The 16,126-nt window shown below is 42.9% G+C and overlaps 2 protein-coding genes and 1 pseudogene across 2 annotated transcripts; 1 reads left to right on the top strand and 2 right to left on the bottom strand.

The window, feature by feature from the left end:
• Positions 1–3,187: 3,187 nt before the first annotated feature.
• Positions 3,188–8,265, bottom strand: LOC124665656 (annotated as a pseudogene).
• Positions 8,266–8,315: 50 nt separating this feature from the next.
• On the bottom strand, positions 8,316–11,854 carry LOC124684672 (beta-glucosidase 25). Its single transcript, XM_047218942.1, has 13 exons — positions 11,694–11,854; positions 11,533–11,599; positions 11,384–11,442; positions 10,659–10,734; positions 10,509–10,580; positions 10,322–10,409; positions 9,977–10,232; positions 9,773–9,888; positions 9,467–9,690; positions 9,352–9,383; positions 9,136–9,238; positions 8,939–9,047; positions 8,316–8,816 (listed from the first exon to the last, which is right to left on the bottom strand). Exons 1-13 carry the CDS (start codon positions 11,814–11,816, stop codon positions 8,630–8,632), a joined length of 1,512 nt encoding a protein of 503 aa, XP_047074898.1. The 5' UTR covers positions 11,817–11,854; the 3' UTR covers positions 8,316–8,629.
• Positions 11,855–13,618: 1,764 nt separating this feature from the next.
• On the top strand, positions 13,619–15,670 carry LOC124684673 (50S ribosomal protein L24, chloroplastic-like). The gene is made up of 4 exons (XM_047218944.1): positions 13,619–13,759; positions 14,813–14,851; positions 14,929–15,156; positions 15,292–15,670. Exons 1-4 carry the CDS (start codon positions 13,634–13,636, stop codon positions 15,472–15,474), a joined length of 576 nt encoding a protein of 191 aa, XP_047074900.1. The 5' UTR covers positions 13,619–13,633; the 3' UTR covers positions 15,475–15,670.
• Positions 15,671–16,126: the final 456 nt, after the last annotated feature.

Here is a 16,126-nt window from a genome sequence, read left to right on the forward strand (position 1 = left end):
GGTCGAAGTACCATTTCTTCGATCGCACAGAAAGATTAAGCCGTACCAGAGAGCTGAGATACTATCTTTGGGAGCAAGTGGGATGAGAAAGTACATGATTATGAAACACTTTCTCAGAAGACATGGCTACGGTGGTGTAGGCTTCGTAAGGCGAGATCTGTACAACCTATGTTGCAGGGAGAAGAGGAAGCTTATTGCAAAGGGTGATGCTGCCACAGCACTTGGTATTATGGCCGCGAGGACGAAGAGTGATCCTGAATTCTTTTTTGATTACCAAGTTGATGATGAAGGACGGTTGAAAAGCATGTTCTGGTGTGATTCTCAGTCACGGCAGGACTATCAAGATTTTGGCGACGTGGTGGTGTTTGATAGCACGTACAAGATGAACCGGTATGCTATGCCATTTATTCCTTTTGTAGGCCTGAACAATCATCGTAAGACTACGGTGTTTGCATGCGCTCTCGTGTCAGACGAGACAGAAGATACATATGCTTGGCTGCTTCGGACATTCTTGACTGCAATGTGTCAGAAGAAGCCCAAAGGTCTTATTACTGATGGGGACGCCGCGATGATATTAGCTATTCAGAATGTCCTTCCAGACGTGTGGCACCGTCTATGTACTTGGCACATAGAGAAAAACATGAAGAGACACCTTGGTCATAAGTCGCTAAAGGAATTTCGGCCATTCTTATACAACGCCACTTCAGAAGCCATTTTTGAGGAAAGATAGAGCGCGTTTCGTCGCAAGTGGGAGACAGATAGTACCCAAGAATGGCTCAAACGGATGTACAATAAGAAGAGAATTTGGGCTGCCGCGTATCTGACCGGTGGATATTTCCTTGGTATGAAAATCAATCAGAGAAGTGAGAGTTTGAACTCATGCCTTCACCTTCACCTGGATTATGGTATGACCCTAGTTGACTTGATAATGCATTACGAGAATGCCATTGTTCGCATCCGTGAGAGCGAGGCCGAAGATGACTGCATCTGTTCCCAGAGTTTACCGGTGGCAGTTACTGAATCCAAAGAGATAGAGGTTGCTCTTGCCCATGCCTTCAGTCCAGCCAACTTCTACATCTTGCAGCAGGATGTGAAGAAGCTTGGTGACCTCGAGATTTTTGAGGAATACGTGGGAACAGGGGGCTCTAAACAGTTTATGACCAAATGGAGGAATAGCGGCAGATACTCGTTTATCGTGGAGTATAGCCCTAATCAGCCGAAAGAGTTAATACAGTGCAGCTGCCGAAGAATGAATCGTAAGGGGCTTCCATGCAAGCATATCCTATATGTATTGAAGCACCTGAAATTGTCCGAAATACCGGACTGTTGTGCTCTTCCGCGATTCTCCAAAATGGCAAGAAATGGATTGTCAGCACGGCGGAAGCGATCTTTTCGCGTACGGTTACTGGGGGCCAGGGAAGCGAAAAAGATACAACGACATGGAAACAGTATCGGCGGAAGCTATGGATGCGGCAGTAGATGATCCAGCAATGTATAATGAGTTCATGGCATATGAAGGGCTTAGTAGCAAGAAAATATGCGAAAAAGAATGGACATGATGGTCACACAGCCTTCGCTGAAGAAGACACATATGATTTTCAAGGCAATGCAGTTCCAGTTGGTGATCCCGATAAGGTTGCCACGAGAGGAGCACCTAAGCAAAACACAAAAGCTGCACAAGAGGTAAATCACCCCGTGACGAAAAATGGTAGACCACTAGCGTTCGACGAGCGTAAGACCCGGAATCAGGGGTGCACCGCTCGTGGTGTCATCGGTCATAACAAACCGAACAAAAAGTTGTGCAAAAAACATCCGGAGTAAGTCTTCTTACATATTTTTCTTAGCTAGGCCGATTAATTAAATCTATGTTAAATGAGTACTAAATAATTTCGTTTTGTAATGCAGGTATATGGAAAAAGAAAACAAGTAGAAGTGCATCTTCACTAGCGAAATTACAAAATTAGCACTTTACCTTGAAGATTATGTATTTACTTCGCCTTAATTGTAATTGACCGAAACCATTTGTGATTCTATACCATTTTTCATTTTCATGTACTTCCATTCATTGTGATTTATTATATAAATTTTACTTTCGATGTGTTTCCACAACTAAGAAACGTCAAAGAAAATACCACAACGGACAGTCCGGTGAACGGAGAGGGCTAGTCCGGCGATTCCCCGGACAGACCGGCATGTCCTCGTGCAAGTCCGGCCTGGTCTGCGGACAGGCTGGTGAAACCGCCGGACAGACCGGGTAGCGTGGTGTATGGAAGAATGGGATGGAGATGAATTTAGAACCACTATTACACAGGTACGTAAAACAAAATTCTTCTTACATGATAAACTAGCAGCACATGTCATAACATGTTCTCTTAATTTATTTTCGCAGACACTCGTTGACTCTACCAGAGAAGTTATGGTTGGTGAAATAATTTTTTCACCTAGTAACGAGCTGGATAGGGTCAAAGATAAACTACTCAACCCCAATGGCGAGGAAGATGATGCTTAGGTCCAAGGTCTACTGGATATGGTCAGGTTTTCGTCCCGTAGAAGGTTTCCCGGCGGTGTTCAAGACTTAGTTCATTTTGTTTTCTATTTTCAGTTAGCTGTGTAATGACTTGGAAACTATACTTTACAACACCTATTTGCGTCATATGGAATACCATACTTTCTGGAATATGTATGCAATCATCAAGTGCCGGATAGTCTCACTATTGTCCGTGGACATCACTATAATCTTTATTCCGCACAATTTGTTGTCATACTTTTGCAAATAATCCGTTAACACCTATGCGGATGATAATAACTTGGTATGAAAAGCTTTATCTCGAAATACTTCAGGTGCAGCAATTTACCAAAAACCAAATGTGTATTGACTTTCTGAAAAATAATACCTAAAGATTAGGACTTATTAATAGCATAGGTCAACAAATTAGTGAACTGGTACAAAAAAGACAACACTAACCTCAAAATTTGAGTTCAAAAAAAGCGTTTCGACATTTGGCGCAATGGATAAAAGATTGGTACTTGTCATTTTTCTTCACTTGCAATGAACCTTCAAGAGAGATAGGCGAAGGAATTGGACATTGCATACCAGGAAAACCCAAGCTTGAAAGAGAACTTACATCTGTCCGATGAAAAATAGTGGTGTTAATTCATTGCCGGACAGACCGGCGAAAGATACCGGTCAGGCCGACACAAGCTGCTGCATGTAAGTCTTCTCCCCGGACATGCTGGTGGCTGTGGCTGGACAGACCGGCATGCAGTGCCAAATGCCTTCGAGTGTTCGTTAATTATCTGCCGGCCTGGCTGGTTCTCGACGCCGGACTGTCCGACAAAAGATGCGTACAGAAACTCCTTGGCCGGACAGGCTGGCTCGTCTGGCCAGACAGGCCGATAGAATTGGCAAATGCCTCTGGAACTTTTTTGTTCCTCCGGAACAACATTACCGGTCTGTCTGGCGTATATGCCGGACAGTCTGACCTGTCGATCACGTAAACCGAGCCCCGGACAGTCCGTTCCCCTATGAACTGGATGTCCGCTGCACCCGGACTGTCCGGTGTCTCCGATCTGCCATGGCCGGCCGGCGCCCACCACGATGGTGCACAGGCCTCGATGATCCGCCAAACTCGCCGGAGGGCCCACAACTGTGCCGTACTTGTATCTCGTGTAATAGAATTGGGCTATACGAATTTTGTACGGTGCCACGTATCGGTATTTTATACTAATAACGAAGGGGTATCGAGCGATCTTAGCCGTCCTTGTGTTTGAGCCCGCTTAAGCCCAAACTGAGTTTGAGTGAGTTTGGGGGGGAGGGGGGAGGGGGGGGGGGGTTGTACCGGAGCACACGCCTTTAGCGGATGCTTTTGGTATCCTTGTCAGGTTGTTGTTGCAGTCGATGTAGTACAATCCTCACTGTGTACCCCGAGTTCCACTCCCAGTTATCGAGCAGCGACCATACAAACTACTTTGGCGCATGGTGAATTTCGCTTTTGACATTCCACCTCCAGCTAATATTACAAATATGTTTGGCAATTAGTTAAATGGAGTTGACAAAAAAGCAAAGGATCATATACGCATTGGTATGTCTGCTCTATTCTGTTCAATATGGAGGTGTCGGAATAATATTGTGTTTAACAATTCAACTTCTTTCAATATTATGCAGGTTATTCATATGGTTGTTCACTGGGTGCAACTAGGCCTGGGCGTTCGGTTTTAACCGAAAATTCGGTTCGGTTTTTCGGTTTTTTTGATAATTCGGGTAATAAGAAATGAGAACCGAAATTATATCGGTTTCCTAATTAATTTGTAATTCGGTTATCTAAAAATTCGGTTCGGTGTTCGGTTTTTAACCGATTTAACCTAATTTTGACCAAAAACAAAAAGTCAAATATGTATGATGGCACGCATTAGCTTGGCAGTTGCCTGAGTTGCCGTGAGTCCGTGACTGGAAGCTTAGTGCTCCTCCTAACTCCAGGAACTATACGACCATGTAGTAGCAAACTACTCATACATAGCTAGATGGGGCAAAATAAAATTAAACGTATGCTTATATACACGTACTATTTTTGGGGGGAAACTTGTATACATATACTACGTGCATGAGGCTGCCTGTAACTTATTTTGGTACGTGGAGTTTAGGACTTTGGCTTGCTTGGAGTTCGGTTGTTGGGCAAAGAAATTAGTTCAAATGATTGACAGTGAACTTCTATATAAGACGATTATGCTATCCGTTAACGCTATATCGGTTTTTAAGGTTATTTCGGTTAATAGATGGTTAAAACCGAATTTGTTAATGTAAATTCGGTTTATCAAATTTAAGCACCGAATTTTTTTCGGTTAATTCGGTTGCGGTGTATTCGGTTTCGGTTCCGGTTAGTTCGGTTCGGTGTTCGGTGCTCGGTTTTTTATGCCCACCCCTAGGTGCAACTATGGGCGTTACTCCTTCCTCAGGACCAGCGGCCGTTTATGGATAGTGGATGCAACCATCTCCAGACGGTCGCACAGACTATCTTGTCCCAGGCTGGATGGTGTCACACTAGTCAACTACAGGATGCTTAGTTGGCTAGTTTCAGACTTTTATGTTTTCATGATTGGTTTATGTATCGATCATACATGATCCGTGACTTTTTCTGTACAACATACTTTTGTTGCGACTGGAATGTTTTAATAAAGGCCGTGTGCATCACCATGATGCAGAGGCTGGGGTGATATCCCCTTTTCGAAAAAAAAAGCAGAAATTCAGGTTGCGGAGCACTCAAGTACCAAGATGAAAGATGTTTGTAGTGGTTCAGTTTTGATGCTGCTTTGATGCTGGTGGTTCAGTTTTGGTATATGCACAAAGGAAAGAGACCTCACCTTATAGCATCTACGAGGCTGGACATGTAGTCGGTGTGGTACTCTATCCTCTTATCATCTTGTAGGGCATTTTCTAACCTGGAAAATCGGTTGTTTGCATCATCCACACCTGCCATAAGCCACTTCTTTAATTACTATTGACTAGTTTTAAGGAAAAGAAAAATCTTATTGCCTGCCAACAATGCAATCTTCAGCTACCTAACATTCTCTATAATCAACAAAGGTGGATTTCCATATTTCTCTTTAATATGTTTCATCAGTTTGAACATGCCACAGGGAACTATGTGTAGCCAACTCGACGCTGCCTGAGAGATGATAAGTAAATTTATTTGTTTTCAATCAAACATGATAATTAAGTAGATACAAAACGAAAGAACAGAGCAAGTCTGAAGCAATGGGAGAAATAGTTGTGCTAATATTACCGTTTCTCCTATTTTCTTTCCATGCTTGTAAGCTGCATAGTGCATGCAGTGAGGAAATCAGTAATACTGACAATGGATTAGGTGGTTTATAATATCTTCATTTATCAAGACTCGCGACATCAGCATCTGCCAAACATCATTCACTACAAGTTTCCTGACCCACATCCTGTAGTTCCTAGCATATAATGTTGTGTTGTTGTTTATTCCCACAAAATCTAGTGACCCAAATACCGACTGTGATTCCTGATTTAAAAACCGAGGCAGCCTCTTGCCCGCACAAGTTTCTGCATAGAACCGGGGTAGTGCCCAAACATTAAGGGTTCCAAGAACATGTATTCCCATTTGCAAAATTTCACAATTAATACAGAATAAAATGGCTATCTACTGCAATTACATAAGAATTTAACTTATGTTGACATATCAAGTAGGTTCTTAATTTCTCACCATCCTAGCTCAAAGTCCATTGCTCATGCTGCAGCTTTTCTGTCTTCATCGAGATCTGACAGTGGTTCATACCATTTGGAGTCAAGTGTGATTCTAATGAAGCCTCCTTGTTCTTTCTGCAATTAGTACATCCAGGAATCCGTATTACTTTATAAAAAAGATTATGTAAGGATGTGTTTGCAATGGATTACCTTGAAATGTTGCTTGTAAGTATGAAAAGTACCAGCATGAGCTAAGAGTAACCTGTGAGCTACAATTTATTGCTCAGTTGATGATTTACCGTCCTTACAGAACAAACGAGACATAAGTGAACACTTTTCAGGTGCTTTAATGCCATAATCATAACCATAAATTGCAAAGCTACTAGGATCATTAACAGTGAGCCAGTGCTTCACTCTATCTCCGAATTCCTTGAAGCAAGTAGAGGCATAGTGAACAAAATCCTCCCTGCGCAAATTAGATCCCAGGATCACTGAAACCTTTTCTCTTGGAAATAAAAAATGTATGCTACATAGACATAGATCATGTAACGAAAGCATCAATTAAAAAAAAGATCATGCAGTAATCTTCCATGCATAATTTGCAAGTTTAAACAGCCACCATATTTGTCTTCCAGTGCCTGGGGAAGGTCCTAGTGGAAGAGTGTTACATATGGCTGCATACCTGATGCACAAATGTAGAGACACTAAGGAAGGATAATCATAAAAGGTTGAAATGTAGAAAACAGAAGACATTTGTACATAACTCTCTTCTATCAATGCATCGAGACACAAGGTTTTTGCATTTTCTTAGAAATGTTTTTCGAGACACCATGCATTTCCAAAATTTGGATCAAGAACATGTTACAAACCAACCATCTATAGTAAAAAAAAACCAGCATCAATGACTAAGGCAGGAGGTCCAAATTCTAGCTTATATAGCATAACGAGACCGGTGAATGAATAAAATGACATTAAAAAATGGAGATCCATTGATTACAACTTGTAGCGATGGTAGTGATCAACAGCAACATCTGCATTGCTGAAATCTACCACCCGCCCTGTAGGAAAGGAGGCATCCATTCAGAACTTGGACAAACATCAGATTGTAGTAGTTTTTTTTTGCGAGAAATTGCCACCAGGTTGCATCGTGAGGATATCCCATATTGTAGGTCCAGGTAGACCCTCGTTTACAGAACCCTCATACTGGTAAACATAATGACCAGAAACAACTATCAGACAACTAACTCAAACCGCGTCGGCTGAAATCAGAAAGACGAATGTTTTTGCAACTCTGGACCTGGTAAGCTGAAGAAGCTGTTCCAAATGTAAAACCAGGAGAGAAACCTGCCCTTGTTACGGCTTCAGCACATGCAGCAAAGCTGACAAGGATATGAAGAACCAGTGCCAACAACCATGGTGTTTTGCTGCAGTTTGAACTTTGAAGCTCAAACTACTGATGTATTTATTCAGTAAACAAGTACCAGACAGGATGTTGCAGGATACTTTAGGCAAGTAAAATACTTTGGTCAAATATCAGTTGCAACCCCAAGTTGATTAAAGCAAGAATTTAAAAACTTGGGTCCAAGCTCTACCGCTGATGAAGTTGATTTAAAAACGAGTTGTGAAATGCCTCAGGAAAGAGCATGGGGATGGAGCGTGCGCTGGGGCAAGTTGCATCCATAATTGATGAAAAAACAAAATGTAATATACTTGGCTCAAAGCCCAATGCCAGCCCAAGTTGATTAAGAGATTGAATTATAAATGCCAAAGGCAAGAACAGGATGTTGGGTAGGCGCAAACACGTCCATAGTTTGTGTGTCAAGTGTGTGTGTGCCACTTCGTAGTCAGATGATAAGGTTCAGGGCGGGAAGGCCTCGCTGGTTCTCGGAGAATGATTAGATGACTCGTTTGCATGATAGTCTCATTTTTTTCATAAGACTGGTTTAACTTCACCCAAGATTGCCTATACAAATCCCCGTTTGGTAAAGCATGAAATTATTTTGGAAATTTCAAGGGGAAGTGAATATGCTGACCTGCCAGAGCCAACAGCCCAACGCCATCCCCAGCGTTCTTGTTCAAAACCACATCTTATTCACTTGCTCTGGGCATCATCATGGTCCATATAGCTCAAATTTCAATGGACTTTTTGAGCATATCACTGTCAATTCATATTTGGGGACAAAACAGAAGCATCAAACATACATCAGCAAAATTGGATGGAAATGGGGTTTTCAAAAGCTGTAATTCTCTTCTATTTCTATAAGATCAATGTACAAGTACAACAACAGTGACTCTGTTCAAGCAAGGTTGACGGTTGTGTCGGGAACCTGGGAGTTACACTTTTTGCACCTAAGATATGTGTGTAAATGTCAATTATGCACAGTTGCACATTTAATGGACAGTGGGGAAACAGTGTATTGTTATCTACATGATCGCAGTCTTCTGGGCCAGAACCTGACTGAACCACTCGACTGACGCTTTGGGTATCCTTGTCAAGTTGTTGTTGTAGTCAATATAGTAAAGGCCGAACCGCACAGTGTACCCTGAGTTCCACTCCCAGTTATCAAGCAGCGACCATACAAAGTAACCTTGGACATTGCAACCTTCCTTCCTGCAGTAATTCAGGTTGCAGAGTACTTAAGCACCAAGCTGGAAAAGCATACTGGTACCATGGACCATGTGTGGTGTTGGTGATTCAGTTCTAGTAATGTCCGCAAAGAAATGAAACCTCACCTTATAGCATCTAGGAGGCTAGACATATAGTCATTGTGGTACTGTATCCTTTTATCATCTTGCAGGACAGTTTCTAGTCTGGAAAACCGGTTGTTTGCATCATCCATGCCTGCCATAAACAACTTGTCAAACACCATCAACTCTCTTAAGGCACTACTAGCCTGTGGACACTGAACAGTACAATCTCAGTTACCTACCATTCTCGGTAATGAACACAGGTGGATTTCCGTACTTCTCTTTAACATGTTTCATCAGATTGAACAAGCCCCAGGGAACTATGTGCAGCCAACTTGATGCTGCCTGAAAGTCGATAAATAAATATTCCTTTTAAATAAGCATATAATTAAATAGATGTCAAACAAATGTAGAGAGTAAATTTGATGCAATAGAAGAAATAGTTGTGCAAATATTACCGTTTCTCCTATCTTCTTTCCATTCCTGTAAGCTGCATAGTGCATGCAGAGAGGATATCAGTAATACTGACAATGGATTGGGAACTACATGATATCTTCATTTATCAAGACTGACCAGTTGAGATGATAGCAGAATCGGTTGAAGCATCATTCATTACAAGTTTCCTGATCCGCATCCTGTCGTTCCTAGCATATAATGTTGTGTAGTGGTTTATGCCTACAAAATCTAGTGAGCCAGATACTAATTGTGACTCCTGATTTGAAAACTGAGGCAGCCTGTCGCCTACAAGTTTCTGCATGGAGGCAGGGTAGTGGCCAAACATTAAGGGATCCAAGAACCTGTATTCAAACGCAGGAAAAATGTTTATCTACTTCAATTACATAGGAAAACAACTTATGGGTCATATCAAGTTGGTCTCACCATCCAAGCTCAAAGTCCATTGCCCGTGCTGCCGCTTCTCTGTCTTCATCGACATCTGACAATGGTTCATACCACTTGGAATCAAGTGCAATTCCAATGAGGCCTCCTTGTTTTTTCTGCAATTAAGGTATGCATTTATTTTCTTTGTTGTTTATCATCCTCTAAGAGAAAAATTACTTAAAGATGTGTTTACAAATAGATTACCTTAAAATATTGCTTGTAAGTATGAAAAACACCAGCATGAGCCAAGAGTATGTTGTGGGCTACAATATATGGTTCGGTTGATGATTTACCATCCTTACAGAACAAATGAGACAAAATGGAGCACCTCCCAGGTGCTTGGATGCCAAAATCGTAACCATCAATTGCAAAGTTATGGGGCTCATTAACAGTTATCCAGTGCTTCACTCTATCTCCGAATTCCTGGAAGCAAGTAGATGCATAGTGAACAAAATCCTCCCTGCAAAATTTAGCTCTCTGGATCAGTTAAACCAGTTTTCGTAAAATAAATAATTTATATGCTACATAGATCATTTAAGTCTTCCATACACAATTTGCGAGTTTAACCAGCCACCGTATTTGTCTTCCAGTGCTTGCGGAAGGTCCCAGTGGAAGAGTGTTACATATGGTTGGATACCTGATTGACAAATATATAAATACTAAAGTAGGGCAATCATAAAAATGGGAGTTGGCAACTTTCCAAAGTGCAGATACGAAAATGTAGAAAACAGAATACCTTTATCTAATAGAACATCTATGAGGCTGTTATAGTAACTCAATCCTTCTTCATTAGGTTTGCCTGTTCCATCTGGCAAACAAATCATCTATACATTTAGCAAGGAAAGTAAAAAATATAAATAAATTGCGTGACTTATTTCATACATACTTGGGAAGATGCGTGACCATGAGATAGAGAACCGGTATGCATCCACGCCAATATCCTTCATCAAGTCCACATCTTCCTGCCAGTCAGGGTTAGGTTTGTCAGCTCTAGATAATCTATTGGTGTGGCTGATCTTCATATTTCATTATCAACCAAGAAATACTCTATTTCAGATAGCGATATTGCCGATCCAAAATGGCACCCCATTCGGAACAACATTATAAGTAGTCTCCCTGTTGACTTAATATTAGAAAAAACCGTGCTTCATAAGTGTATTTGCAATTTGGGGTAGTAAGTTAACTGTGTCAACTGTCTACAGAATTAAAATGGAGAGGACAAGACGAAGTTACCAAAATGATGCTAATCAGATAATACATTGATGATTAAAACATGAAACTAACTGAAAATACAAAAGTCCTTTCAGCTTGTATAAATTACCAGAAGTTGATTAAATGAGAGGCATGCAAAACAAAATTCAACAGCTGTCAGCGATGCAGGTATCAATGGACTCTCTTACATGTTGATAGCGTAATCTCTAATAAGCTTGCCATCATTAAACGTATCACTGAATGAACAAGACATTATCTAAAAGATTGGATTGCACAGGACTTTGCAAACCTATCATCAGTGATTAAGGTAGAGATGAAATTCCAGCTTACATAGCATGATAAACGAATGAACCAAATCACATAAACTGATTAAGTAAGGATTCATTGATTAACACTCACCTTGTAACGATGGTAGTGGTCAACAGCAACATCTGCATTGCTGAAATCTATCACCCGCCCTGTAGAGAAGACGACATTCAGTCATAATTTGGATACAGCTGCCACTATCAGGCTAGAGTACTTTTTACAACAGATCATCGTTACTGCACCAGGTCGTTTCGCTAGAGTATCCCATATCGTAGGCCCGCGTTGACCCTCATCGACAGCGCCCTCGTACTGGTAACATATTGACCAGAAACTACTATCAGATAAAACAAACTAAAAGTACATCGGCTGAAATCAGAGAGAAGACTGTTTTCCAGTACTAGACCTGGTAAGCGGAAGAAGCTGTGCCGAAGGTAAACCCGGGAGGGAAGTCTGCTCTCCTTATGGCCTCAGCACAAGCGGCAAAGCTGACAAGGATATGAACCAGAACCAGTGGTAAGAAACCCATGGCCTTTCCTTCAGTTGGAAGCACTACCCACTAATGTCTTTATTCCATGAGTGAGTACCAGACAGGAGCACAAGCTAGAGATATATATATAAACCTTGGTGAGTTGGTGAGCGTGGGAGGCAACTGAAGGATGAGCTTCACTAGTCCCCAACGTGCGTCTGTGCTAAGTAACTCTTCCGGAGGCCACAGGCTGCAATATCTCTGTCAACAGCACCTGTGATCAAGAAGAGAAGGGGGAACTGCTTTGACATGTCCAGTTCGAAGTGTCACATGAGTGAAGCAAAAGCAAGCCTTGCTTGCGCGCAAGAGTTTCAGGCTGATTTGAGGTTCCCCTGCACTCCAGATTTCGTGGATCATAACTGCAGAGCCAAGCCTGGGACTCTCTGCAATCTACTCCACTTTTTAGAATCGTGCAGAGTTCTTACATAACTGGCCAGTAACTGACCCACCTGGAGAGAATGCCAGGTCATTTACTACTTGCAGAGAACGATCATGATCCTCGCAAGATATTACACATGCCTTATCATTGCCATGGTGCCAAGTGATAACGATGAGAAGGAAGCTACAGCGATTATCCAAATATAGAATAGTCAAACCTATTGTTATCCAATTAGTTAGGCAGCTTACAATGCGTTTCAATTAGTACGGACAAAACAAGTGGTGGCCGCTTACATGCTGATCACAATGCGTTTCAATAATGGACGGATTGTTATAGAAAAAATGCAAAGAGGCAAGAATCTTCCGAGAGATTAGGGACCCGACCTGTCAATGTGACACCTGTGCAGTCGCACTCGCACTTGTCCCATGGGGAACGGAGTGGCTTGCTTGCACGGCAGGAACAATTCAGAAACAGTTTGATAAATCCGGTGGTAGCTACGTGAGAGGGACAGACAGGATGGATTCCGCGATAGCGATCCGGTGGAACATGCTGCTGCACTAGCCCAACTGCAAGAGGCAAGAGAATGCAGGCAAGGTGCACATGTAACATGTTATCCAATATCCATGGCTGACCTTCGCTGGTGCATATCCTACGGGATATGGGTCGTCGCAGAATACTGCGGAACGGGAGAAACGCGGCCGTTGGGCCGTTGGGGGGAACATGGGTAGACTCCGAACGTTCGCTGAAATGCTTTGCGACGCCATGATTAGAGAAGTGGTAGAAGTACTAGAGAATATCAGAGGTGGCAAGTCGCCGTCCTCCTCCCCGTAGATTGGTGCCTGAATATTGCAAAAGGCACGAGCCTGATACAAATCGGCGATACCTATCCGTCCACCCACCGGCCACCGCCACCGTCACCGCCCAACCGAAAAATCAGCGTGACGCGATATCTGCATACTTTAGAAAAGGAAATGGAGGGGGCGGCGGTTTGGTGCTTGCCTGTACGGCAAACGTCGCTTGGCTTGCGCGCGTCGGCGGCGGCGGCGGTGGAGAGGGGCCAGGAGCCGCAACCGGCTCTCCGCCGTCTCCGGGAAGCAAGCCGGCATCTTGCGTGCCGCGTGGCGTGCGGCGTCGCCAGGTGGAGCAGAGCAGAGACGGCGTCCTTCCGGTGACGCCGGCGGCTGACGCCACGAGGAGGAAGAGGAGTTTTTTTTTTTTGAGTGAACGAAGGAACAAGAATAGACAATGGGCTGGGCTAGATTCGGGCAGTATCATCTTGGCCCACCTGAGTCTAACTCCGGAGGCCCGGCCCGTTAAGTTCTGAAGCCCATATATAATAACTAGCAGAAGACGCTGCCGTTATCCTGAACAGAGCGTTTCGTTATCCGCTGCGGCTGCTGCTTCTACTCTGACTCCAAGCGAGTGAGTGAGGAAGAGGATGGCTGGAATGGCGGCGCTGCAGGGGGCCATGGGGGCGCTCTCCATCTCCGCGCCCGGCGCCACGGCGAGCACCAGCGCCTTCTGGGGGAACCCGCTCGCCACCTACTCCGCCGCGCCGTCTGGGGTAATTAATCAATTTCTGCCGCATCCCCCGCTCTGTCTTAATCTCCCTGTCTGTCGCCGGAGGTGCTAGCTTGCATTGTATCAGGGTTTAGAATCCTAACCTTGGTACTAATGTAGCGTGGCCACGGCAATGTGATGTTTGCGTGGCCACAGCGATGGGATTATACGGGAATTTACAGAGTTTGAATTCCTAAACTTAATTATGCATGTCAATTGTGCTTTATGTTGTATGTAAATTGGGAAGATTGTGGTTTCACCCATGTTATACCTGCAAATCATGTGCACTATAAATGGTGAACATCCAATTTACTGACGTCCAACGACAGTAAAGGTTAATTGGCCTTCATGTTCATTTCTGCTACTCTATTCTCTTGGGCAATTGACCTTAAAGAGACTGAAAACTGGATTTTTTACCTTTTGTTCTAACCTGCTGGCTGCTGGAAACATACTATCTCATACTCAAATTTTGTGTTCATTATCACAAATGGTGGAAATTAACATCTAGCTCAGTTCACTCAGGCGATATCATGTAGCAAATAATTTCCACACTCCTGTATATTGTAGGGATTTCTTTTGATATAATTATTGTAGGAATTCCTATATTATAAGCATAGCACTGACTATACTTTTTGGACCCAAATTGGCACTGATTGTGCTGAACATGTTGTCAGTGCTATGTCCTCTTCAAGTCTTGCCTGTTTAAAATAGCCTACTTTCAGATTATTTCACTCGTAGCTGATTCTACAAAAAGGAGGGTATAAAAATCCTACTGAATATAGGTACAAAAAAAGGGTGCTAAGAAAATGGTGAGACCACAATAATTCTTGCTAAATGAAGTTATTCCAACCGAGCTTTGGTACTTATGCCGTAAGGAAAGAAATAAACCTGCACTAAAAAGTAAGGCATGACCCTACAGTTTAAATGGACTGTCGTGACCTCTGTGTGAGTTTAGCGACTTAACTGATTTATGTTTCCTTTTTTATTTTCTTTGAACTGGATCATTGTGTTTTTCCATATGAAACTCTAACAATATGTACATAAATTTGATATGCAGGTCAGGTTTATGGTGAAGACTAGCCCAATTGAAATGAGGGTGAGTACCAAACTGGGTTTAACATCTAACACTTTATTAGCTACTGCTAAATGATAAGCAATCCTTTCCCGCTGCAGCTTAAGCGATGGGAACGGAAGAAGTGCAAACCAAACAGTCTTCCTATGCTGCACAAGATGCATGTTAGGGTTGGCGACACAGTACAGGTCATTGCAGGCCGTGAGAAAGGTAAGGTTGGCGAAGTCGTACGGCTTTACAAGCACAACAGCACTGTGATAGTGAAGGACCTGAACATGAAGTCAAAGCACAAGAAAGGAACAGATGATGAACCGGGTGAAATTGTCATGGTCAGTACATATTTCTATTGAAACTTCTTTTCATGTCTTCTGCCTTGCAAAGTTGCATATATCCCTGGCAAGAACCTAGTTTCAGTGTCACAAGTATTATCTCCTGACAGAGACTTGTAATTTCCCTTTGGTCAGATCGAAGGCCCCATTCACAGCTCGAACATGATGCTCTTCTCGAAGGAGAAGAACGTGACGAGTAGAGTTGGGCACAAACTCCTCGAGGACGGCACCAAGGTTCGCTACCTGAAGAAGACTGGCGAAGTAATTGACAGCGTCGAGAACTGGGCGAAGGTGTTCAAGGAAGGAGATTCAGAGTAGTTGTCATAGCACGGAAATGCTGTGCATGCTCTGAGCTCTGCTTGTATTACTTTTTTAGCTTCAGAGTCTTTCTTGTAAATTACGACACAGTTGTCACCATTTTTTGCAACGCATGACATGCTTGGCCCTTTTACCGGTTGGAATGGCTCTGTTTCATTCCGGTCGTTTGGCATGAATCGAAATGTGTTTCTGTTTAGAAGTATTCCTCTTATGTGACCATTCACCAATTTTGCCAGTCATCACCTGGAAATGCAGCACTAGCGCTCTGGTAACCTGGATGAGAGATGGCCTATGGTAACCACAGAAACTTGGCGTGCTGGGGGATATTGTTCAGACAAAACTTTGTGACGCCTGTTCTGCCTGCTAAGCTGACACCGCCGGTAGGTTGTAGTACTGGTTATGTGTGATTTATTCTTTAAACTAACCACTGCCAGTATGGTTTGGACTTGGCAGTACAGATATAAGAACAAAAAAGGCCCATTTTTTTAACTTCAAGTAGAGAAGACCCTCAAAAGATATATGAGCATACAAGTCCTGGGGACTCTAGAAATACAAGACAGGACCTGGGTTCCATCGTATTTCCGGACCTCCAAAAATTTCAAATAAATGTAGAGGATGCACGTATGCATTTTCATTTGCAAATTCGAAAGTA

Source organism: Lolium rigidum, chromosome 1 (genome assembly GCF_022539505.1).
Source record: "Lolium rigidum isolate FL_2022 chromosome 1, APGP_CSIRO_Lrig_0.1, whole genome shotgun sequence".
Lineage (NCBI taxonomy): Eukaryota > Viridiplantae > Streptophyta > Magnoliopsida > Poales > Poaceae > Lolium > Lolium rigidum.

Excerpts from the sequence above, each read along its gene's own strand:
- LOC124684672 (XM_047218942.1), bottom strand. The coding sequence starts at position 11,816 with ATGGGTTTCTTACCACTGGTTCTGGTTCATATCCTTGTCAGCTTTGCC. Across the intron at positions 10,735-11,383 it reads ACCACTACCATCGTTACAAG|GAAGATGTGGACTTGATGAA; the intron begins GTGAGTGTTAAT and ends CCTGACTGGCAG. Across the intron at positions 9,239-9,351 it reads GAAAGAAGATAGGAGAAACG|GCAGCATCAAGTTGGCTGCA; the intron begins GTAATATTTGCA and ends ATCGACTTTCAG.
- LOC124684673 (XM_047218944.1), top strand. The coding sequence starts at position 13,634 with ATGGCTGGAATGGCGGCGCTGCAGGGGGCCATGGGGGCGCTCTCCATC. Across the intron at positions 14,852-14,928 it reads CTAGCCCAATTGAAATGAGG|CTTAAGCGATGGGAACGGAA; the intron begins GTGAGTACCAAA and ends TTCCCGCTGCAG. Across the intron at positions 15,157-15,291 it reads AACCGGGTGAAATTGTCATG|ATCGAAGGCCCCATTCACAG; the intron begins GTCAGTACATAT and ends CCCTTTGGTCAG.